This window comes from Aphis gossypii, chromosome 2, assembly GCF_020184175.1.
Source record: "Aphis gossypii isolate Hap1 chromosome 2, ASM2018417v2, whole genome shotgun sequence".
Taxonomy (NCBI): Eukaryota; Metazoa; Arthropoda; class Insecta; order Hemiptera; family Aphididae; genus Aphis; species Aphis gossypii.
Window position 1 is genome coordinate 3,498,413 of NC_065531.1, and position 25,462 is coordinate 3,523,874.

At 28.8% G+C, this 25,462-nt stretch overlaps 2 protein-coding genes across 2 annotated transcripts; one reads left to right on the plus strand and one right to left on the minus strand.

The window, feature by feature from the left end:
- Positions 1-1,592: 1,592 nt before the first annotated feature.
- On the minus strand, positions 1,593-17,198 carry LOC114123723 (uncharacterized). Its single transcript, XM_027986788.2, has 4 exons — positions 16,994-17,198; positions 8,348-8,558; positions 6,301-6,509; positions 1,593-4,367 (listed from the first exon to the last, which is right to left on the minus strand). Exons 1-4 carry the CDS (start codon positions 17,018-17,020, stop codon positions 2,688-2,690), a joined length of 2,127 nt encoding a protein of 708 aa, XP_027842589.2. The 5' UTR covers positions 17,021-17,198; the 3' UTR covers positions 1,593-2,687.
- LOC114127924 (helix-loop-helix protein 1) lies at positions 6,424-25,235 on the plus strand. Its single transcript, XM_050201108.1, has 5 exons — positions 6,424-6,522; positions 15,516-15,590; positions 19,932-20,178; positions 24,415-24,503; positions 24,603-25,235. Exons 4-5 carry the CDS (start codon positions 24,415-24,417, stop codon positions 24,856-24,858), a joined length of 345 nt encoding a protein of 114 aa, XP_050057065.1. The 5' UTR covers positions 6,424-6,522; positions 15,516-15,590; positions 19,932-20,178; the 3' UTR covers positions 24,859-25,235.
- The last annotated feature ends 227 nt before the right edge of the window (positions 25,236-25,462 follow it).

Consider the following 25,462-nt stretch of genomic DNA (forward strand, 5'->3'; position numbering starts at 1 on the left):
ACTTCATTTTAAAACTGGTGTTGGTATCTTAGTAGTTAGTATCTAAAAAATTGTATTGTTAGTTACAAATGTGGTTAGGTTATTCGTTTTTATTATGATTTACATAATTAAATATAATCATAATATGAATAAAATAAAATAATTGTCATTTGTATATGTATAATTTAAAAAATGTTCAAGGGTGGTAAAAATTTAAAATAATTAAAAAAATATTATATAAAATGATTGTCATAGTAAATTAATAACTTATTAGTTATTAGCATTGTTTTATAATGTTGTGGATAATTGCCATTAGAAAATCTAATGCTGAATATGCTTTTCTCATTATTTTTAATTTGCACCCATAAACTTTTTAAGTGATATAGACATAGATACCTATTACCTATGTCAAAAAAGTATTACATACTTAATTATATTGAAATAAAGGCAGGTACATTGTAAAATTTTTAAAAAATAAGTGTTATGTATTTAGTTGGTACGATGCTCTTTTTTTCCTATAGCCGTGGGTTTTTTTTTTACTGTATTTTGATTTCGGAGATCTTTTTCCGAACACCATTTTATAATGACCCATGGGTACTTATCGTTGAACGAAACTACAAACGATTTCACTGCAACAAAATTGCGTCCGTTTCACCTTTTTACATGAAAAAAACGCTACACGATTGTATTCCATGAAATATAAGAGTCGGTATTTTTAAAGATTTTCCTTCCAAATTTAATAGGCTTAGGACTGACAACACAACAAAAGTAAATTGTCGGATTTGTTAAAATTTGTTTCATATCATATATTTAGTAACTGTACACAATAATATTTTTATTTTATTATTTATTTACAATGAACTATTAAATAAACTATATACGCCTATATAAGTATTATACCTATACTTTGTATTAAATACCAGGTTATTATATAATAGCTGATATCCTTCTTGAAAATTGTATGTCTTTATTTTATAGATACTCATAACAGGAAAATATAAATGTTTATTATGCTATGTTTTTAAATAATGAATTAGAATATTGTTAAAAGAACAACACCTAGGTATGTACCTATATTTCACTGAGCACAATTGTGTTACAGCCCAGCGATGTTTACGAATTATAATGATATAATAGGTACATAATATCGTAAATTGCTGAAAGTTATTTTGAATATTCTGTATATAGTTTTATTTAATTAATAGGTATTGGCCGTTGTATTTTATCAAAGATGTGACGGGTAATATGTAGTGCCAGTAGTGGGTCAAGAATTAAAATTGTAGTTAGGTAATAAATATTTTGGATGTTATGCAATTACTATAGTTATTGTAATTTAAGATTTGTGATTTGTAAAGTCCTGTTAAAAAAGTAAATATGAAAATAGATATATGCGTACTTTGGGAATTAGATTGTTGGCAGCCCTCTGACCTGTTAAGTACATCGTTGTTATACAATATGCGTGGGTACCCGGTGATAGTTTACGTCATACGTGCTATTATTTCTTATCAATGAACCTCCTGTTAATAAAGCTTACATATCACACTACACGGTAATAAATAATAATGAATCTCCGTTGGATCCAAGGTTAGTTAAGTTGATTGATAAAGTCAATAGACAATAATATTACTATATTAGGTATAACATAATATTGCTTAAATTAATATTTTAATTGTAATTACGTGTTGTTAAATAGAATTATTACTAGCTATGATTAAGATGTGCGGGACTAAAAAATGCGTTAGCTGCAGCCTTAAACACGAAAAAATAATTTCCGGGTAAACCGATGTAAAAAAAATCCTGACAAGTGAAGATAAAAAATTCAAATTAATCGCGTGTACAAAACCAATTGAATGAAAAATAGTTTACAAAAAAGTCTAAATTATGATTATGAGCAGCAAACAAATTCAAAACAGTTGTACACTTGCAGGGCCGCAGCTAGGGGGGCCTAGGGGGGTCTTTTGCCCCGGGCGGCAAAATATGTAAATTATTGAGGCTGAGTGATGGAAAGAGTGGCGGCAAAATTAGAGCTTGCCCCTCCTAGAATAATGTGTGGCCCTGTACAAGTCTTGTACGTATAGGTAGGCACTAGAATTAACGCTAAAATTCAAATGGATAGCAAAAATACGTATACTTGCAGTGCATTTTGAATATTTCGGAATTTTCGAATACCTAATAATTTAGGAGTAAGAATAACCACTATGGCCAACAAAAAACTGTTTCGTTAATAGGAATTTTGAAAGTTAGAATGCTTTTAAACAATTATTCACTTTAAACTGAGAAGTTCTTTTCATTAAAAAATCTTGAAAACTGCCTTAGCATGGTCTCGTGCGACTTGCAGAAAACACGAATGATAGTTCAAATCTCGCAGATATTATGTACATAAAACTCGAATTAGAATTCGTATGTCATACATACTAGCTGACTCGGCAAGCGCTGTAACAGATTTATTTTTTGGAGGTTCTACTCTACATAACAAAAATAAAATCCAATATCGGAAAACGAACCTAATATTATGCGAACACGGCGACGGCGACGGCTTTGATAACTTCGTGCGGTCGGCGGTTGCCATAGGTTATACCAAGGTATATACTTACAAACGCACAATCGTTTTTACATAATAACATTCAAAATACTGCCTACGGTACAGTAGTGCCTAAATTTATATAAGCTCACTGCGCCCCTTCCCACACTTTGCACACCGTCGTCGTCTACAGGTAAACGGTCTGGAGCAGGGGCTGTTTGCGCAGCTCAAGCGGCTTGAACGCTTGCCTGTACACGGACGTGAGCCTCCAGTGTTCCGGGTAGTCGCGGGCCGTGGTTCCCGGCCACATGGAGAACGGCGGCAGCAGAGTGCCGATGACGTATTTCTTCTTGTCCGAATTGGTGGTCTTTGGTTTGGGCACTTTAAGGTGCTTGGCAGGTTTTCCGGCTGCGGCCGTCCGCAGTCTGACCGGCGTGCTGACCGGCACGCCCGCCTTGAACGCCATCTTGTAGTGTTCGCATTCGTCGTCCCTCTTGCAGTTGGCCGTCGCGATATTCGGATTGTCGCAGGCCAGACAAGGTCGATAGGCGTGTCTGCCATGCCGCTTGGGTTTCAGTTCCTTTTCGGGGGCAGAAGTGCAGTGGTGGTGGTGTTGTGTCGTCCGATGATCGCGACGACGGTCGGACGGCGAACCGACGACCCGACACCGCTCGTCCGAACCTAGTCGGTCCGACTTGTGCTCAACTTCGTAGCGTCCGTCGGCTTTGCAGACGTCGCCGTCGTCGTCATTATCGTCCATCAAACCGTTTTTGCCACGACATTCCGACAACGACGACGACGACGAAGACTGTTTGTTCGAAAGAACGGTTTGGTCCGCGGTGACGGCCGGTGCGGTGACTTCGCCGTCCGCCGTCGTAGCCGCAGCGGCGGGTTTACTTTCGCGATCTTTGTTCGGTATCAGTTCCATTACGGCCGACAGATTGCGGTTTTTCATCAGACACTCGCGCGTTTGCGTCCGCCGCGCTTCCGGCACGACTTCGTCGTCGCTGCAGTTTCTCGCCTCCCCCGCCGTTTGCACGAATCCCATGACGGCTGACGAATTTTGCGGTTTTACGTTCGCCGGTGCCGCGCCTCCCCCGCACGGCTGCTGCAATTGCTGTTGCTGCCGGACCTTGTGAAACACGGCCGGCTCGTCGGGAGGCCGTGGCGGTCGGTTCCGGTCGAACGGAGCGTCCAAGTCCCAGCACAGAGCCAGCTTGATGTCGGTCAACTGTTGGGCCGTCATGACGGGTCCGCAAGTCTTCGGTCGCGACGGGTTTTTGTTACGCCTCCGGGTCGGATCTTTTTTCTCGTCGCCGGCCGACGACGGAGGCGACGACGACGACGACGTTTTCGGCCTGTACACCCGAAGCTTGCTGCACTGCGTCGGGCCCGGGTCGTTGAACGACTTGTACGCCACCGCGGAACACTTGGGCCAGCAGCCGTTCAGTCCCAGTCCCGGGTGTTTGTGTCGCTTGGTCTGCAGCGACCGGTACACCGCGTCTTCGATGGCGTCCGGCAGCCCGTGGTGTCTCTGCGCGTCCCCGTACCGGCGTCCCGTAGGTACCTGATGGTCGACGATCGCCGGCGGCAGTGCGTCGTCGCCGTCCACGCCCGCGGTCTGCAGGTGGCCGCAGCTCGCGCTTATGCGGCTCAGCGCTGGGCTGGACGGGGTTTTCGCACCGCCACCGTCGCTGCCCCCGACCGTTTCGCGCTGTCTGGTCCTTCGAGCGCCGCCGTTGTCGCGGCGTCCGTCGCCGTCGTTGACTACGTCTGTAGTCGAATTCAAAGGTCCGCGGCCGTCCGCCGACGCACAATTCCTGATCGTGTTGATCCTGGAAATGTTTGGCGCTCGCATATCCGACATCTGAAATCGATATACACAATAATATTATATTACTAATAAGATTTCGACTTTATTATGATACGCGCGTATTTATACACGACCGTAGTGCGTGACTCACGCACGGCTCAAGTGTTTAAACACACCTATAGGCAAAGAAAACACGATTTTATTAAATCGTACATTTTAAGAGCTTTTTTTGTTATGATATTATTTACCTATTATATATTTTACGAGTAAATTTAAAAACAGTTTATATTATTATGTAGGACGGAGAAAGAGGAAAACCAAAAAAGTCGAGAAGGATATGAAAACATTTGACGCGAGTATAGGAGAGGTGTATGACTAAGATGCAGGCCGACTTCACACATGTACATTGAACGAGGGTTGAGGTTAATATAATGCTTTTGTAACCTATATATTCAGAATTTTGATGATAATATTTTTATACATGGGATTATGGGAGGCTTAATTAGGATATATCATAAATTTAGTATGTTAATTTTATGATTATTATACATAATTTTAGAGATCTGACTTTATTCAACCTTCGAAACATTACGTCTTTAATATCTACATAATTATAGGCTCATATTATACGTAATTTCGTAATATGTGCATATAGAATATTGCATTTTTTTCTTTTAAATTTTCGTAAAATTCAGTGAAGACTGTAGGTATTCTGCAGAAGTTCCCTCAGCTATCTTTGACTGCGTAAAATGCATCATTTATAATATTTATAATGTATTTGGATTAATAATTATTTTAACCAATCTTTTGTTCAATATAGCAAATCGAGTAGTTTTATAAGTCATTTTTATTAGTAATAAATCATAATAATATAGTAGGTAATTAAAATTAAGAAGGGTAAATTGAAATTTTATTATTTAGTTTTTAGGGTTACGAAGCTTTATGAATAGTCTATTCTCCTATGGTGTCTTGACTCTTGACACTTGACAGACGCACGTCTTTAAAATTTATAGTCGTGGTTACCAATATTGATATTTTTAAGTCATATGTATTGATTTATTTTAATTGTAATACATACTTTACTATTATTGATACATAAATGTATCATATTTTATAAAAATAATAATTTATCATGATGATAATCGATAGAAAAAGTTTGAGATATTTCAATTTTCAACTGAATACTGATTACTGACTGCGTAGTGTCGTAGCCTGTATTTAATATTAATAATTATCTTAACTATTAAGTTTAAGCTAGATCATAATTCATAATATAATAGATATTTTGGAAAGGTAATACTAATTATAGTAATTAGTAAATATTCTTATTATTTGAAAAATATGTGTTTAATTTTTTTTTGTTTTGAACTTCATCATCATATTGAAAAAATTAAAAAAGTAATTTTCAATCATTTCATCGTGGATATTGATAGTTGATACTATAAAACTCATTTTTATTATTAAGTATTAGAGGTTACAGTTACTGTTACTTTATTGACTGTAGCTATAAAGTATAGAGATTAAAAAAAAAAATGTCTAATATTTATATTCTTAATAACAACTTAGTAAAATTAATTTTATATTGCTTTAGTAATTATGGGATCTAATTAATATTACGTATAGTGCAAATCCATGTATAGTTTTCGTGGTATAATATACATTTATATAATATCGACTTACTCTACAAGATAATGTAGGTCAGTAGCGCCAGTAGGTATAGCCGTATAGGTAATAAGTTATTAATATATAATAAATGGTGACTTACGTGTTATTGCAGTAGATAAAATTTTTTTATTTAATGTTTGCAAAAGTTCGATTATTAAGAAAACAATATTGAAATTTTATTTATCTAAGTTTATTTATTATTTTTTATTTGCGTATTATTTTATTATCATAAATTATTGTCCGTATTGATCAATGGTTTTTCATTTATCACAGTAGGATCCACGCAACGCGATGACATTCGCGTCTGATTGTGATGACTCACCGCAGACTTTATGGATTTTATCGAATCCCTGTCGGTATCTTCGTTCACTATAGGTTGTTGTTGTTGTTCTTCTTTATTGGCATTAATTTGTTCCAGTTTATTATTGTTCTCGCCGTTATCGGTCTTGTTTCGTTGACCACGGTCGATGAACGGATGGTGATACGAACGTTTCATCCACGTCTGACATTTCGGACCGGACAGTTCTGCAGCTGTGAACAAAAAGTAAGCGCATAACGCCATAACATAATATACAATATAGTTATTATTTTAGTAATTTATAAACATTCTCACGGATAGAAAACTACATTTGTACCATAGTGTAACATTTTATAAAATTAATAATACTTATAGTTGGTTATATTGTAATAGAAAACTACATCATATTTTTGTTTATTAAGCCATATTAAATATAATAATGTAAATAAATAATTTTAAAAGTTGAGTACGGTATGGTATACAATTTTGGGTACCGCTCAATTGTACTTTAAGTATTAAGTGGGTCACTATTATGGTCAAGGCTGTAACTGAAAAAAAATCGGTGGGGGGTCCAATATTTTTTTTAGTATTTAATTATTATAATGATTATATATTTTTTTATTATATTATATTATTATATCGATTTAAATAAATCAAAATTTAATAATACCTTTCTGTCAATATAGGTATCGTAAAACAGTAGACCATAGTAGGTATAAGTAGATATGTAATATCTTAACATAAATCAAAAATGTCACTGCTTAGCGCTTAAAATAAAATTTATAATAATATTATATTATATGTATGTAAAAGTGTTAAGTTCCCAGAAATAATGTTTTTAAATTATAACAAAATAATTAACATCGTTATTTTATGGTTTAAATAAATAATTTCACCCAAATTTGAACTTAAAATGTTTATAAAAATAATCGTCAGAACGTTAAAAATTTAAAACAATTGTATGGTTCCAGCATGAACTACTTACGATAAAACTTATATCAAATTTTCAAAATCTTGATTTATAACTAAAAGTTATTAGTAATTTATAATTGTATAACAGCTTGCAATTTTTTGCAATTTTGATGAATTTCGTGAAAATTATAATTTCAAATGCATTTTAAAAAAGGGAAAACTATGTATTATATTTTTAATATTTTTATATAGATGAAAGCATAATTTTTGTAGGATCTTGTTTTAAATTTTCAAGAATTTTGATCCCCAATGAATTTTTTTTATCAGCATTTGTAAAAAAAAAAAAACTGAAAATTTGTCATGTCCATAAATAGTCAAAAAAGAATTAAAATATTTTGAAAATTGTATCATAATATAATATAATACATTAACATAATACAAAACATAATATTATGGTAGATATTGCATGTATATATTGTTACTTTTTTTTGAAATACAACAAAATATCAAAAACTGTTTGAGGAAAAATAAACATATATCGTATGTTACCAGTGATTATCAAATGTTGAAAAATGTTGAACTATTGAAATTCTCATATTTTTTTTTTATGTATATACGAGTTTTAAAACTTATATTACATTTTGAAATATTCCTTTGCGGCGAAAAATGTTTAATTGACAATTATACATGAAAAACTTAAGAAAATTTATTTGTTAATAGAAAATTACCCTGAAAATTATAATATAAAAATGTTGTAAAAATTACTAGTATCTGCAGTAATTTGTTGTTTAAATTTACGAAAAAAACAATCAATATTGTTAAAACTTGGATTGGCAAAAAAATACCCGTTTTTCCTTAATTTTTTCTTTTTTTTGGATTATAAAAAAAAGTACAAGGATTTTTAATTTTGACTTTTCTAAAGAACTTACTAGATCCAATTTGTTAACCAAATCCACTCTCAAAGTATTAAAAATCCAAGAATTTAATCAATTATTTATTATGTATACATTTACAATCATTTATTTTGAAACCAGTAAACATGAATATTAGCGTTTTTATTAATTAGAATTACGAAATCGGCATTCAAAAATGCTATGTAGATTGTAGGTATATTTACGTGTAAATCGATGACCTAATGAATAATGTATTTTACTCCTACCGATTTCTTTTGAGATTCGTTTCGGCAACTGATATGTTCCCAAGTAGAGACCAGCCCAGTGCTTCTGATCAGTTTTTTGCACCCCAGGCAGCAAATGTCCCTTGTCGTTAGCAATGACTTTCGTAACGGTTGAACGGCCCTTCGGACGGTTGAGATGCCATTTCGGAACTTCCCAATTTCCCAATCTCGTCGGTTGATACGCTTTGTCGAACTGAAAATAATATATAGGTACGACGCGTATTATATACTATTATTATTCGCTTAGCGCCGCGGATATAAAAAGACGGAATATTATTTTCTAGTATCGACGATCGTGAGCATGCGCGGCTAATATGATATCCAAAACTCCCCTACGTACTTACCGTCTACTTTTGTTTGTTTAGATTTTGTCTTAATAATAATATAAAAATATTTTACTACATTCATGACTGTATTTACGTATCGTAATATTGTTATACACACATGCACGTTTTTGTAGAAATCTATTTATATAAAAAGCTAAAAATGATATTGTTTCCATATAGGTAAACCTACACTCAAATTTGTTAGTATCACATATTATAATCAAGTTGATATATTTTTGTCCATTTATTAAGTGTTATTAATTATTTATATAATCTTTATGTATAAAATCCAAACACCACTCACTCACTGGTCGCTGTATCTCAAAAACTACATAACGTACGAACTTGAAATTTGGAATAGTGGTTCCTCTAATACTTTAACCGGGCAATAAGAAAGGATTTTAGAAAAAACTTTGCGTTTTAGTGGATTAATTAATAAAAATGGATTTCTGTCTGTTTGTAACTTTATTAGTCCAACACAATGTTCATATGCAATTTTCTAAAATTTGATGATTATATTATAGATATAAAAATTCTCTGAACAATATTAACTTTATATAGAAATACAAAATTTAAAGTGTATATGTTGTCATTCAAAAAAGAACAAACTTAAATTAACAAACAATATATATTTAAATACTGTTTTGTAACAACTTAAAATATATAAAATATATATATTATATATAATAAAATAATAAGGACTTATGTTAAATGGATCGCCCCGTGTGTGAATATAAATATATACAATACTTGCTGAAGTCATGTACTTCGTAGCCCGTCAAAAATCCTACATCTCATATGTCTCAAATACTGTGTGTTAAATTTTTTGGATTCCTGTCTGTCAGTTAGTTTGTACTTTATGCATTCCTAAACAGCTGGACCGTTTGCGATGAAATTCGGTTCAGAGATATATTAGACCTATGGACAGAGGATAGGAAGTTAAAAATTGATAGGCCCAACCCCATAAAGTGCTCAAACAGACATTTTGAGATAAACGATGGAATTTTTGTTTATAGATGGTTTATATTAGTTTCAATAAAAATAATCTGTCTGTATATCTTTTGTTTGTTGCTATGAAAACAACCATGTCATAGCAACCATCTATAAACAAAAATTCCATCGTTAATCTCAAAATGTCTGTTTGAGCACCTCCCGGGGTTGGGCCTATCATTTTTTAACTTCCTATCCTCTGTACATAGGTCTAATATATCTCTGAAACGAATTTCATCGCAAACGGTTCAGCTATTTAGGAATTCATAAAGGACAAATTAGTAGACAGACAGAAATCCAACCAATTCAACACACAGTTTGATACACATTAGAGGTATGATTTCTAACGGACTACGAAGTGCACAAGTTCAGCTAGTATAATATAACATAATTTCATAGCCCAATTCAAAAAGTATAAAAATTATTTAATTGTATCTGAAGCGCGTTTGTAATGGAATTGGTTAAGGTGTGGTATTTGTTTTTCTGGACCTAAAAATATTTTTTATTGATTAGTTCAGAATCGTTGTCGAAAGTAAATTGCATCTTTTAGATAAGGATACCTTATTTACAATATAGATAAATAAATAAATTTTAACGTACAGTGAGGAAAACATGTTTGAAAACCACTATATTTGTGTACTCTGTACTTAAAAAAAATAGACCCTTATCCCTGTATGTTAAAAATATTCTTTTACGATTGGTCAAGTAAGTTTTTTGGGATATTAATTATATTTTGTATACACATGCGCAGATGTTAATTTTTTTAATTGTTTATTTAAATAATTTTAATTTATATAAAATAAATATAAATCCTGCAATAAAATACATAAGTAAAAACACAATATAACTTTTTATTAAAAAAAACCCTTGGTTTAATATTTAAAAATTAAATATACACATTTAAGTCACATTGTAATACATAGTGTGTTTATATATTTAATATTGTCTTATTATAAATTAATTATAAGAAAAGAAAGATTATAAATTAACTATCCCGTTTTTCATAGCTTTGAATTCGTCAATTACATTGTCAATAACAAAACTAGATGTTAGTTTTGGTTCAGCAAACATTAATAATAGATCATTGAATCTGTCGTGGTGCATTGTACTTTTAAATTTATTTTTACTATTCAGTTAATTTCGAAAATAGTCGTTCCCAGGTAAAACTTTTAACTGGTATTTCACTAAATAATTTTAGTATGGTATAAAATCTATTATTTTTAAGTCTATAATAATATGGTTATCGAATATATTATAGTTTTTATTAATTGAATTGATGTATGGGAACCTACAAATGTTTTTAATTTTATCATATTTTTGTGACAAATAAGATTTCCATGATCTCTATGAATATATTACTATTCAATATGCATTATAAATTATAATACAATGTACTGTGTCCTTAAAAAAATCTCCGGTCAAGTCTGTGCTCGTTCCGTGCACACGCCTATGGTCCTGCATAATAGTTGCACGTCAAATTCATACCGCCCAAATCGTGATTATAATAATAATAACAATTCGTACACAAAATATACTGCGTGATAAACGCATACAACTATATTGTATGTGTAGAATTGTAGACATGTACATTGTACAATTTAGGTATACGTAGAATGTGACAATATAATAAATTATGTAAATATTTCAAAAAAAATAATCAATCCTCAGCTTACTTTTTATTACTACTTCGTTTGTTATAACTTATAATATGTATAATCTTTTTTATTATTATTTTATTGAAACTTTGTGGTTTTACAAGTCTTACAATTTATTTCAACATTTACATATATATTTGCAATTACATTTATATATAATCTTTATTATGTATAAAATCCAAATACCACTCACCCATTGATCACTTTATCTCAAAAATTACATAACGTACTAACTTGAAATTTGGAATAGTGTTTTCTCCAATACTTAAACCGGCCAATAAAAAAAGATTTTAAGGAGTGTTGCGTTTAAGTGAATTAATTAATAAAAATAGATTTTTGAGTCTCTGTCCTTTATGCATTCCTAAACGGCTGGACTAATTGCTATGAAATTTGGTACAGAGATTTATTAGACCTATGGGTAGAAGATAGGCTAAGTTAAAAAATGATAGGCCTAATCCCGGGAGCTGCTCAAACAGACATTTTGAGATTTACGATAGAAATTTTAGTTTATAGATGGTTTATATTAGTTTCAATAATAATTATCTGTCTGTATGTCCTTTGTTTGTTGCCATGAAAACAACCATGTCATAGCAACCATCTATAAACGTTTCCATCGTTAATCTTAAAATGTCTGTTTGAGCACCTCGCGGGGTAAGGCTTATCACTTTTTAACTTAGTCTATCTTCTACCCATATAGGTCTAATGGGGGACGGAGTGGCCGTCGCCGGTTCGAACTTCAGTCACGGGCGGCACCTCTTTTCGAGCAAGTTCACGGTATCTGTAGAGAGAAGCCGCCATCCTCCACCCCGGACATGGCAAAATCCTATGGGTGCCCAAATAGAAATTCTGCCAATTAGGCGTCCGAACTAGGCCTTCAGGCCTACTTCTGAACTATATACCTACGCCATACGAAAAAAATAGGTCTAATATATCTCTGTACCAAATTTCATCGCAATCGGTCCAGCCATTTAGTAATGCATAAAGAACAAACTAACAGATAGACAGAAATCCAATGAATTTAACAGTTAACACTCAGTTCAAGTCATATAAGAGATAGGAACTAGGATTTTTAACGGCCTACAAAGTGCACAGGTTCAGCTAGTCTTGTATATATATTTATATTCACATACGGGGTGATCCATTTAATATAAATCCTTAATTATTTTATAATATATATATATATATATATATATTTACATATTTTAAGTCGTTACAAAACAGTATTTAAAAATATATATATATTGTTTGCTAATTTAAGCATTCTTTTTTAAATGACAACATATATACTTTTAATATTTTGTATTTCTAAGCTTAGGTAATATTATTTGCACTGTTTTTATCTATAATAATCAAATTTTAGAAAATTTTTTATGAGCATTGTGTTGGACTAATAAAGAATCAAAAATGCATATTGTCAAAAAAAAAAAAACAATGATAACGATAACGATAAAAAATAATAAAAAATATTGTTTTAAACTACTTAAGAATATACAAAAAAATTTAAAAGCTTAATAGTTATTAAAATAATGGGTATCTTACTCTTACGTTATCTAGATAATCCTCAACACCCTATACGTTGGGTCCCTTACATTTTGTATTATTATTTATTATGCACGCGCACTGAATTGCCGGTTGGTTCTTATTATTGCTACAATCATAATAATAATATTGTGCTATGGGTCTCTGGCCCATATGCATTGGGATTATTATAATTATTACTGCGAGTATAGTAAAAGTAACCACGCGCGCGTGGTGTGTGCCGCGTCGTTTGTGACAATGACGGACGGCCGTTCTAATTGTTTGTAAACAAGAGATTAGTGTATTGTAAATTTTAATATATTCATATCGTCCTCTATAACAAACACAATACGTAATAATACATCGCCTATTATAATAATATGTATGTATATATTTTTGTCGTATTACAAATACAAATATTTGTTACATACAAATAATAAAAATATTTATTATATTCATAATTCGTAGGTGATGGGTGATGGGTATACCTACTAACTCCTAACATTTCATGCATTTATCGTAGATTAAAATGTGTCCGAGTCCATTGTTTTCTGTGAGTAATTTTTACGGTCGGCCATCGTTATTATCGGACCGCATTAAATTTTTACTACTCATTTCATTAACACGTATTGTAATTTATAATAAAGTAAATATTTCAATAGTAAAAAAAATATATATAGGTATATATAATATATATATTATATACAATATACATCTTAAATTTGTATCTATACTATTTTTGCGCAAATAAAGATACAAGTGCATCACTTCTCTCATTCTTTCGAATCAGATGCGAATTTAATTATTTATACCAAATCTTATTCAGTTAAGACTAGTTGAAAATTCCCACTACTTGAACTATAGGTTGTTGAATCGATATTGAGGTTGTTGGAGCATAATATTTGGAATAATAGCAATTTAGTAGGTATTTATAGGTGTATATTTTATAGAATTTCTATGTAAACCCATCCGTGAAAGATTTAAAGAATATTTCAAATGCTTTTTAAAATTTCTCCCAAAACCTAAAAAATTTCAAGCATGTAGATACTACAAATATCCGATTTACATTTGATCAAATCATTTGTATTCATTATCCGTTTTACTGTTTTATGTGGGAAAATATTTAACGTTTAAAACTCGTATCATTAATTATTATTTAGTATTTTTATAATTTTGATTTTAAGGTTTATTTAATTTAAAATCAAAAGTATTTTTCTTACTAATATTATGTGTATGAATACTTTCAATACAGTAACCGGGCATTGGGGAGGGGACATAAACTATAACCACCCGGTCCATCACGATTTCGGACGTGGTATTATAATAGTATACAAACTTCGATTGTAATCTAATTATCACATTCGTGTGTTCCTATATGTATATATTGTATATTTTAATATACGAGTACGTATATGAATAGCAAAAAAAAAAAAAAGAACGTGACACGAACGACTAGAAAAAAGAACGCGTATAGGAGAGAACGGAGAAATTGATTGATGGTTTTGGAGTTGCCCATTGATATAATCCCACAATCCTGTGTTTGTTGACGTTATATACGAGCAGTGCGACACTGCACGTGTGCCGTAATATACAATAAAAAAAACCACCCCCTCTCACTGGGCGTTTCGCGCGCATCAGTCACGTCGTACGCACCTACGTCGCGACACGATGTACGCTATAAACTAAAAATCTTTTCTATTTAGTTTTTATACTCAGACTTTATAGATGTATACCTACTAGATGTTTGAAAATGTGAACAAAATTACTTATTTTAGCTGATCCATACTTATAAGGATACCTCTATCGATAAATCTACAGCAAAAATGGCCAAAACTCAGCGTTTTTGTCAATTTTGAGAAAGCACTATTACGCGATAGAGTACGATTTTTATTTAAATATCAGCCAATCAGCCAAAGATGTTTTAATGAATAATTTACTTAACTATAATGTATTACAGTATTATACCCTAAATGGTTCTTAAAGAAAAAAGTAGTATATAATATTATTATTTTATTTAGTTACGATCTGAGAGAAAAAATATCGGAGATATTAAACCTAACCCAAGATAAGTAGGTATAACATATCCTAGTCGAAACGGGTGTTAATAAAATTGTAAGGCATTGTTGATAAATTATTTGCAATCAGTTACATAATTTAAAATTATATATGTAATTTTTTAAGAAACCATAATAATAATACAAAATATTATATTATAATTGGTTTTAGACTATTTGTGCATACATCATATCATCATTGCGCAATAATAGCATATTATTATAATTCGAGTTAAAAATCGTACATGATACACATATTATGATTTGTTTTTATTTCGCTTTTGTTTTGTTTATTGTATATATCGATTAGCTGGTCCCTAAAATTATGAAACACACCTGCAGTAACGCAAAATTGTATTGACGATGGGTCATTTTGGCTTATATTTGTTATAATTGTTTATATGTATAGTTTGTCATTGTAGATGGGTTGTTCGAGGGGGTTGATTAATGATCAGAAGGGATTATGTTATCCCTTCGCATCTGTAGTATATATATAATACACGGATCTCTGCAGCAGTTAGCCATAAAGATAGTTATTTTATAGCTAGTCGCTTTAGATTATAACAGGAGGCGGAATTGAATATAAATTGTTTTTTATATTTTTTAGATGTTTTGAAAACAAATCCAACACAGATTATAACGCTTTTCTATTGCAATATATATACTTTTTTTTACTGATGGGGTAAGTGTTTAAACATAATACATTATAGTATATTATAGCATCTGCAGATTATACCACCAATATTATAATATTATATATGCAATATTTACTTTACAATTGAAACTTATGTTTATAGAATATATTAAGCTTGATGTATTGAATAAGGATAAGAGTAATGGTAGGCGGTAAAGCAGGTACAATAAACAATTTAACTAACTTACTTACTGTTATCTTTCACATACTACGTAAATAAATTATAGGCAGTCACATTGCAAAGAGTAGTTGTGATGTAAGTTAAGATACTGATAAGAAAGTGAGATGTAGGTATTTTTTTTTACTTAAATATATAAAATTCATAGAAATTATATTAGTTAAAAAAATTAAAGAAAACTATAATATATATAGTTAATGTAGTTAGTAATAACTATAAAATATAATTTGTAAATATTACTTTGTATATATTTAATTATTTTTCTAGTAAAAATTGTTACAGTACTTAGGTATATAGTTGTATTATAGTAGTATTTATTTTATTTTATTATTTATTTATTTATTTCTACCTCTGACGGAAATTTACAAAGAAAAAATATATAAATGTTGGTAAATGTTAAAGATAACAGCATAATGCACAACAAGAATTTGTAAAACAAGATTTATTGATTGATACCACATTATTAATTTGTTCAAAATCGAACAAAATATTTAAATTTCTATTCTAATTATAAAATATATGATTTAAAAATTTAAAATACATCACGTATACATTATAAAGAGTTACATTTAAGATAGTGTGTGGAACAGTTGCAATATAAACTGCTAAAGTTATATGGTTTTTATAATATTAATAAAGTAAAAAATAGTTAGGCGTAAGTATCATTTAATAGGTAGATTACTGATTAAACTCTAAACTGTAGTTAAATTATTTTATTCATTTATCATTGCAAAACAAAAAAGATAAATTATTTTAAATTATTTAAATTATTTAAATTATTATTTGTTTCTTCCAATCACCCATTATTATTAATTTTACACAAAACATAATGTAACTCATATTGGTAGATACCATTAAAATACTTAATTATCAACGAATTTAATTTTAGTAAAACATCTACATTATTAGTAATGTATGTATAGATTTTAATGAATAAAACCAATCTACTTTGGGTATACACAGGTACCTGTTGTAATTTATTTTAATTTTAGCAGTTGATAATTTATAAATAATTTTGAAAAAATAATACGAGTATGGTAAAATATTTTTCTAAACAATATTTATAGTTTCTTTATAATTATTTTCTAAACAAAGTGTTATTACCAAAACGACTATAATTTCTCTGAAAACAATAATTATCATAATATAGTATAATACTATAGCCTATAGATACCTATGTTGAATATTATTTTTTGTTTTATAAATCACTTACTTGATTACATGTGTAATTCATGGACATACTTTTGTGTGTAATATAATAAATTTACTATTGGTTGATTGAATAACTAGATAAAACAATTTGTTGTCACTTTTAAAATATTCAAAACACAAATAAAGTCTTTATAGACTGTGCTATTTGGGTAGCTTTTTTTCTGTCGTGACAAGCACTCGTAATAACTGTTTTCGTCCCTATGGATACAGATGTGACGTATACACAGGTTTTATCAATTAAAAAAACAAATGTGAGTTTTGCAAAACTACCTAAGTATTAGCACTTATTTTCATATCATTGTTTATTTAATTAAAATATTACTAAAAAGTACGTATTTGAAAAAAATAGTCATGACGTGTCCATCAAAAAATTAATATGTATTTATATTTCATATATACTAATATAATATAGGTATATAATATCGTACTTAGGATTTATCAATATTTAAAGTCTTAAAATATTAGATACTTTATTTATAAATGTACCTAATAAATAAATATAATCGTTTTAGATGCTCGTGTATTGTAACAGTGGACATACATTTTACATAATACATAATACCTATTATAGATCAATTGATAACAAACAATATTAAGTATAGTTAGTTTAAAGTGTTTAGACTATTTAGAGTCCAAATAAGTTTATATTATATCAAAATTATTATCCCAAAAATTTAATTTTCTGCACTAGGTATATAAATATATGACATACGTGGTAATTACATACTATCATAAGTAAAATTGTAATTGTATTTAGTAGTTTTGTACTTTTGTGCATATTATATTGTGAATTAATGGTCTACTTATACATACAATTTATTATATAATAAACTGTGTATTTATTTTATAATTTATTTATCAACTCATTCATCACTTCATTATATTTATAAACAATTAGTGTTAAAATTAAAACTAAACCGTTTAACATTCAACGTCTTAATATTTTTTTGTATAAATTATAAGTAAATTGCCATACTTTTTCTATGTATTTTAAAGATATAAGGCTATAATATAACGTAATAATAGTATATTCTTAAGTATTGACGTCAAAGTAATTTTATGATAAACGTGTTCAACGTAAAAATAGAAATACGTTTATCATAAAATTATTTACTACAGTAAGTAAAAAAGGAAAGATAAATAATTATAGACAATATACATGGTGAATTGATTATGTATTTATGTGTAAGCAATATATGTCAACATTATGAGTATCTTAACATTTCTTTAATCATTTTGGATATGAATAATGAGTATTTTATTTTGAAATTGGGTAAACAATTTTGAAAAATGCTCGGTTGACAGAAAACAATGTAAATTTACATCATATTATATTTAATTTTGAAAATATAATGATTACTAATTATCATGCATGTCATATTATTATTAGTCGGTATATGATCACTGAATATTATGTACTAATAAGTCACAACTTAATTACATGTATTATTATATAAGTTTTTATAGTTTGACATAGTGCCATTGTCTATAGTTGTTTACCAGATAAGATGTGTATATAAGCATAAAGCGTAATTTAGGGTTGGACTAGGGGCATAGTTCTCTAAAACTATTTATATCATCACATGATAATTTTTAAAATTTAATTCATTTATAATATGCATTTTTTAAATCATTTAATTTTTTTTTTGTCAATATGACTAAAACTTAACTAACTTCAATCACAGTTGCTATGAACTATATTATATCCAAGTTAAATTATCCATTATAACAGTAATAAATGCATTTATATATGTTATTAAAAATTAATAAGTTGATTAAGAAAACAACAGCGCATTATATTATTTTGTTCTTTTTCACTGAACCATATGCTACATAATAAATTTATGTTCAACAGAGTCGTTTATGTGATGTTAGTATTAATATTATTATAAGTTGATCTATTATCAAACTAAAAAGTTAAGAATATCATCTGTGTTTGTAATATGTTAATATGTGTTTGTATATATTTGTTTTTATCATTGTAGTTTGAAATTTTTAAGATTTTTTACGCGATTTATATGAATATATTGTAAAATATTTTAATTTAAAAATGTTCATTATATCATTAAAAAATTGAAATATTGTAAAAAACGTTAACGTACAAAAATTGCATACTATATTATTTGCGATATTATGTCATTCAATCATATATGAGTCAGAGAGTTAAAATCGAATATAGTGCTTTAATATCTTCTTTATATAATATTATCTTAATTATTTGTAGTATCATTCATTAATCATTACTCATTAGCAGATATTTTCTTTTTGATTAACACTATTTTCTTATCGTTTCATATTTATCGTATTGTAATTTATATTGTTTTAGAGGAATGTGTGGGGTATGTATAAAATATACATATTGAATATTTGAGCGAGGTGACAATTCCGGGTTAGGTCTGAGCAATAATGTATCAAATAAATGTGGCAAAAAATTCATGTATAAGATGTAAACAATTGTTCTAAGTAAGCTTTAATCACCACGCGCCTGTTTTTTGCCATACATTATATAAAACCACCACATTCCTATAGAAAAATTGAAATTCCGCGTAAGCAGTTTTTTTTTAAATTTAAATTAAATCTGATAGGAAGTGTCAATTTTGGGTGGCTTCTTCCAACAACTCAATCATGTCAATGTAAATTAGCCCATATTCTTATTGTGTCTCAGGGTAGAGATTGTATATTTTATATAAAAAAATAATAATAAAAAAAAAAAAAATAAAATCTGTCAATATTATTGAAATTTAATTTATATAATAGTATATATATATACATATATTATATATGTATGTTCACCATTACCAATCTTTGAACACAAAATAATTATTTATACTCAGCTAATATTTGTTTTTTTTTTTTACTGAAAAAATCCATATTCTATGCATAATGCACATGTTATTGTAAATTAAAATAAAATAGAATATGTTTAACATATTATATAGGAAAAACCTGTCCACGAAAAAAATTTGTACAATAAAAGGGATAATCGTAACTCCGCCCATGCGAAGGGGACTGTAATGATTTCCAAAGGGCGTATCTGTTCTGATTGGCCAGTCGCAGTTCCGTATCTACGGATGCTGGGCAAAGTGAAATTTTCATGTGCAGCATTTTCATATTCGCCTTTGACAGTCCAGCTTAACATAGCTGTTAGTGGTTCCGAATTTCTTCTAGTCTCGCTGGATATTAAAAGTAAGTTTGAAATATATCTACTATATAAGTCATTTCAATATTTCATATTATAATGCATACTATAATCTATATTACAACGCATTGAGCATGTGTAGACAAATATATTATAATTTATAACCTATCAAAAAATGTACACTACTATACAATACAAGCACTTGTAAAATAAGTATTCATTTTATTGGTTACTTGTTTATATATGGATGCAAATAATTAATAAAAATAATATAATATATAGAATAATTTACAGATGTTAAATGTTTATCTAAAATACACTTTACAAATAATTTTCGTGTAATTTCAAAAATGTTCTGTTCAATATTTATCTAGTTAATGAGTATTAGTCTTGTCTACTAAAAGAATATTTTTTTAGTTTAAATCATTACCTATATAACAAGTAACTACTGATATTAATGTTAAAGTTTGGGATAAAATAAATTTGAATTATTATAAATTTAAATCTGTCTTGTAACTCAATATTTTGTTAATATATTGTTTTGATATTTTTACTTATTCTCTATGACACAAAGTTTTCACATATAAAAATCAAACAATAAAAGAATAATTGTTTTATTATACATACAAAATGTATAAATTACAATAACGTATTTTCTTTTGAATATTACTTTGACTATGGTAACTAATATAAAAAGATTATGATAAATAAATTTAAAACAGTAACTCATTAGATTATGATTTGTATTAATTAAAATAATATATAGGTTATAGGTAATATACCTATGTTATCTGAGATAACTCTTCTAAAAGCATTAAAAATCGTTGAATTGATCATTTCGTTGTATGTATTAAACCTAGTAAGCCTTTAGATTTTATGTGGAGCTATGAATGTATTTATTTTACGATGTGCGTTTTTTAATTTTATTCTTGTGGCTGGAGACAATTTTTAGTAGACACAATGCTTTAATGCTCAGTTTCAATAGAAGTTTTTGTTATGAAATTGGATGTAGTTAATACTTTCGAAAGATCAATAAACTTTATTCTCAGTATTTTTTATTATAATTGGAAAAAAAATACAAATATTTGTTGAAATTTTAATATTATAATTGAAATATTCGTAATTGTTAAAAAAAAAGTTACACCGCTGTCTTCACTAAGACCACCTTCTTGTTTTTTATTTTTACTATGGATTTATTTAACGTTATTAATTAATATTATACACCTAATAAATAGTAATATTGGCTGACACTTTGACAGATCGTCTTCGTTTTAAATGGTGTTTTGTATGCAATGATTTATTATTAAATTTAAATTTAATACATATAGTATAATGACTTAAACAGTTAAATTCAATGACGAAGTATACTCAACACATAAGCCATAAGTACTATATACAGCAGAAAGTAAATAGTTACCAGTTACCTACTTTTCCCATTTTTATTTTTATATATTCGATTTCAGCTTAAATAAACGAAAAAAAAATGTATTTCTGTACAATAATTAATGAAGTTTAATATTATAAGTTTATGCTGAAATGTGATTTTTAATTGATATTTTTAGTATTTTTACGAGGTCTTGAATAATTTTAAATCGGAATCTTATGCTTTATTATAATAGTGATTAAAAAAAAAAAAAAATCATTATCTATTATACTTCTAACCCAATTTTATCGGTAGTTTTCAAATTATTACATATAATATTATTAACGATGCTCCCTGTTATTTCGTTCTAAATTAGGTAGGTAGGTTCCTTGCTCAAATTTTCTCAAAGTATTTTCGCAACGTAATTGAAATATTATATTGGATTATCTATAATGATCGATTATTATTAGTATATCGGTTTTCGCCATTGATAAAAGCTTTTTAATTTTCATTTTTTTAAAGATTGAATTTTACAATTTATAATTTTTAAGTATTTTTGATAGACGCGTATCAATATGAAATCTCAAATAAGGAAGGGACTACACTTTTCTGTGTATAATTTCTCGATTTTTTTCTCATCTAGATTAGACTTGATGATAAAATATTACCGTACCTATATAAGTATATAATATAATATACGTTATTTATAACACATCCAAAATATGGAGCCCCTATTTTAGGTTAACCTAACCTATAAGTATAGCACCCTTAAATCCGCATCTGGTGTTTGATCAATATTGCAAATATATTTATTCTCTGCAGATAAATAATTTATTATGAGTGTTTATTTTTCTTATATTTTATTATAACTATTATAGTACAATAATAAAAATAATATATATTTTTATAATTTTGAAGTTAATTTTATGGAAAATAATCAACAATAATCATTTTTTTTTGTTTTCAAGCATTGCATTATTGAATTAAGAATCTTGATTCATGAATATAATTTATAAGTGGCATCTCCATATTATTATAATGTAATATGAAAATTATTGTTCTACGCACATATTATATAACTATCGCGGTTATTGTTATTGGTATCGGTTTCCGTCAACGGCATTAATATGAAATTAAGTCATCCCAAAAAACACGTTATGGTGTAGTTATACATATTTTATCATCCAATAAAAACAGAAGTCGTTGTTGTTTGGCACGTGTCCGGCCGGTGGTTGTCTTCCCGGGGGAGTTGACGGAACGCCGGAAACGTGTCGATGTGTCGTCGCCAATATCCGAAGTAAAAAAAATATATATGTATAGCGAAATCTTCTTATACTCACACATGCATACACGTCATCAATATAACATTAGTATCTGCAGTGTTATAATCGGAATCATCGTCACGTTCTAGAGAAGTATTAAATTATTCACAGAAGTTAATATGAAAAAACTCGGAAATCGATAGCACGCATAATACACACATATATGATACGTAATATTTGTCTTTCTCATACAGTTATACATATTCAATTACAATAAATATTATTTTACGTTATGCATTTAAATCATCAAACTTTATAAAATACATTTTAAATTCTGATGGGAGCGAAGGGGCGATAATGTTGATTTCACAATCCCCTATGGCCTATACGATATGTTTACTTCATGAGAACACTTTTTGACAATGTTGAAAAACCTGTAGTTAATTTATATAAAAGAAAAATAAATGAAGTTTTTCAAATTTGTCAATAATATTTAAAAATTTAAAATATGTTTTATAATTAATAAGTATAAAAGTAAACTATAAATAACAAAACTAATCATCGACTTTGATTAATTTCACAAATGGGTTTTAGCGACATAGTAAATTTATAATCATTTTAACATTAACGATAAATAAATAATCAAATTAATCTTTTAGTATTTACATATCCAATTAATGTATATTGTTTTGAAATCAATCAATTTTAAATTGTAGATACAATGTTTATAAGCTCTAATCATCGATTAATCATTAAGTTAAAAAGTAAAAGTTGATGGTATTTTGAACGAATCATATTTTCTCATTAGTTTTCGGAAAAGTTTTTCCAAGGAAATACCAGTCAGTGTGGTTTCAGTAAAATAATTTTGGGGTGAATTAGTATTGGTTAAAATTTATTATTTATAACTACGATAATATTCTCATAATTGTTAACCATAATCATTATTCATTACTTTCAAATACCTATATGAAGACATCCATACACCAGTAATTCAACTCTTTATCATAAAATAATAATTATTTTCTGTATTATGTATAATTTATGTAAATTATAACTATAGATAAGTCTCTAACCCTAAAAATTATCATGTATAGAACATTATGTAGTATAGTTTACAAAAAAATATAAAGCAGTACTTATTTTCGATAAAAAATTTCAATTTTAAGATTTTTCTACACATAGATAGATATATGGGTATTGTGCATAATATTAATTATACACTATACCATACTACTTTATGAATTATAGTTGCACATAGGTATGTAAAAGGCATCAGTTATTTTATTTTATGATACCTTTGACAAATTATTCTATAATTAAATTATAAGCAAATATATAACAATTATTATGTTATATTTAGATAATTCTTATAGTTACAATAATTATAACCAAACTACATACAATTAACTCACTGATTATAAAATAAATGTTCAGATTAACCATTTATTTTTCTTCTAGTTATATTGTAAATTATAGTAAATAGCAGTGCTAATATAACATGCTTAATTGTAAAACGCGTATTTATGTGTACATGAAGGTTTTTCGTCGATTCGAATAATAGCTAATATAGACGTCATTTATTTACAATTCCACACAAAAATAAAGCAATTCAATATTTCGAATTTGAATTGATATTTCATTGTTATTTTTATATTTAGATGGATTTTTTATCTTGTGGTATGTATTCAATGGCGGATTCGACGCTTCCAGATTCCGTGGACGGACACAGTACACTCGCGAAAAAAAGGTAAGTCCACTACGGCTTCTCATCAAAATAAAACCAATTTGCGTTGAGAAAAAAATTGAAAACCTCGTCATAAAAAAAAAAAAAACAATGATTTTCTAGCCGCGAAAAAAGTACAGTGACGGGAATGGCCACGTTGACTAGAGAAGAACGACGGAGAAGACGGCGAGCCACTCAAAAGTACAGAATGGCTCATGCTACACGCGAGCGAGTTAGAGTCGAAGCGTTCAACGTGGCATTCGGAGAATTGCGAAAACTTTTGCCCACAATACCACCCGACAAGAAATTGTCAAAAATCGAAATATTAAGGCTCGCGATATGCTACATTATGTATTTAAATCAATTTTTGGAAACGTAAATTGTTAATGTTCGTGATCTTGGACGCCCGGCGGTGACCATCTTGGATTAGATTTACATAATATAAAATTATAAAATGGACACTAAATGATTTTAATCCCCGAGAATTGAATACAAAGTATTATAAATTTATAGTCAACAATGATTCAATAGTTATCAAAAATGTATCATTCTATATTATTACGGTGTTTGATTTGGCATTACATTGTTCATTAGAAATTTTCATTTTATAGAAGTATTTTCTATTATTATTATTATTATATTTTGTATATACTAATGCGATTGTGCTTAAACACAATTTTTTATAATAATATATATTATAATTTATTTATTTTTTATATATATATTATAATACATTTGTTTCATTTTTAAAATCTATTATGATCGAGTTTTTATTGTATATAAATATTATATATATATTTCTTTTAAACTTTTAATTTATAATAATTAATTCTTATGTAAAAGAAAGTTAAGCACGTAGTATGTATACCTATGCTACTTATATTCTAAACATTATCATTACAGTTTGTTAATAAATTGCAATCATAGACGAGTTCCGATCTTCTTGGCAATGGCCAGACCTATAAATTTAATTAAAAACTAAT

Coding starts and splice junctions, on each gene's coding strand:
- LOC114123723 (XM_027986788.2), bottom strand. CDS start 17,020: ATGTCCATGAATTACACATGTAATCAA. Junction 8,559..16,993: donor TGAATTACACATGTAATCAA/GTAAGTGATTTA, acceptor TATTATTTTCAG/TTCGACAAAGCGTATCAACC. Junction 6,510..8,347: donor ACGAATCTCAAAAGAAATCG/GTAGGAGTAAAA, acceptor TTTTGTTCACAG/CTGCAGAACTGTCCGGTCCG.
- LOC114127924 (XM_050201108.1), top strand. CDS start 24,415: ATGGATTTTTTATCTTGTGGTATGTATTCAATGGCGGATTCGACGCTT. Junction 24,504..24,602: donor AGTACACTCGCGAAAAAAAG/GTAAGTCCACTA, acceptor ATGATTTTCTAG/CCGCGAAAAAAGTACAGTGA.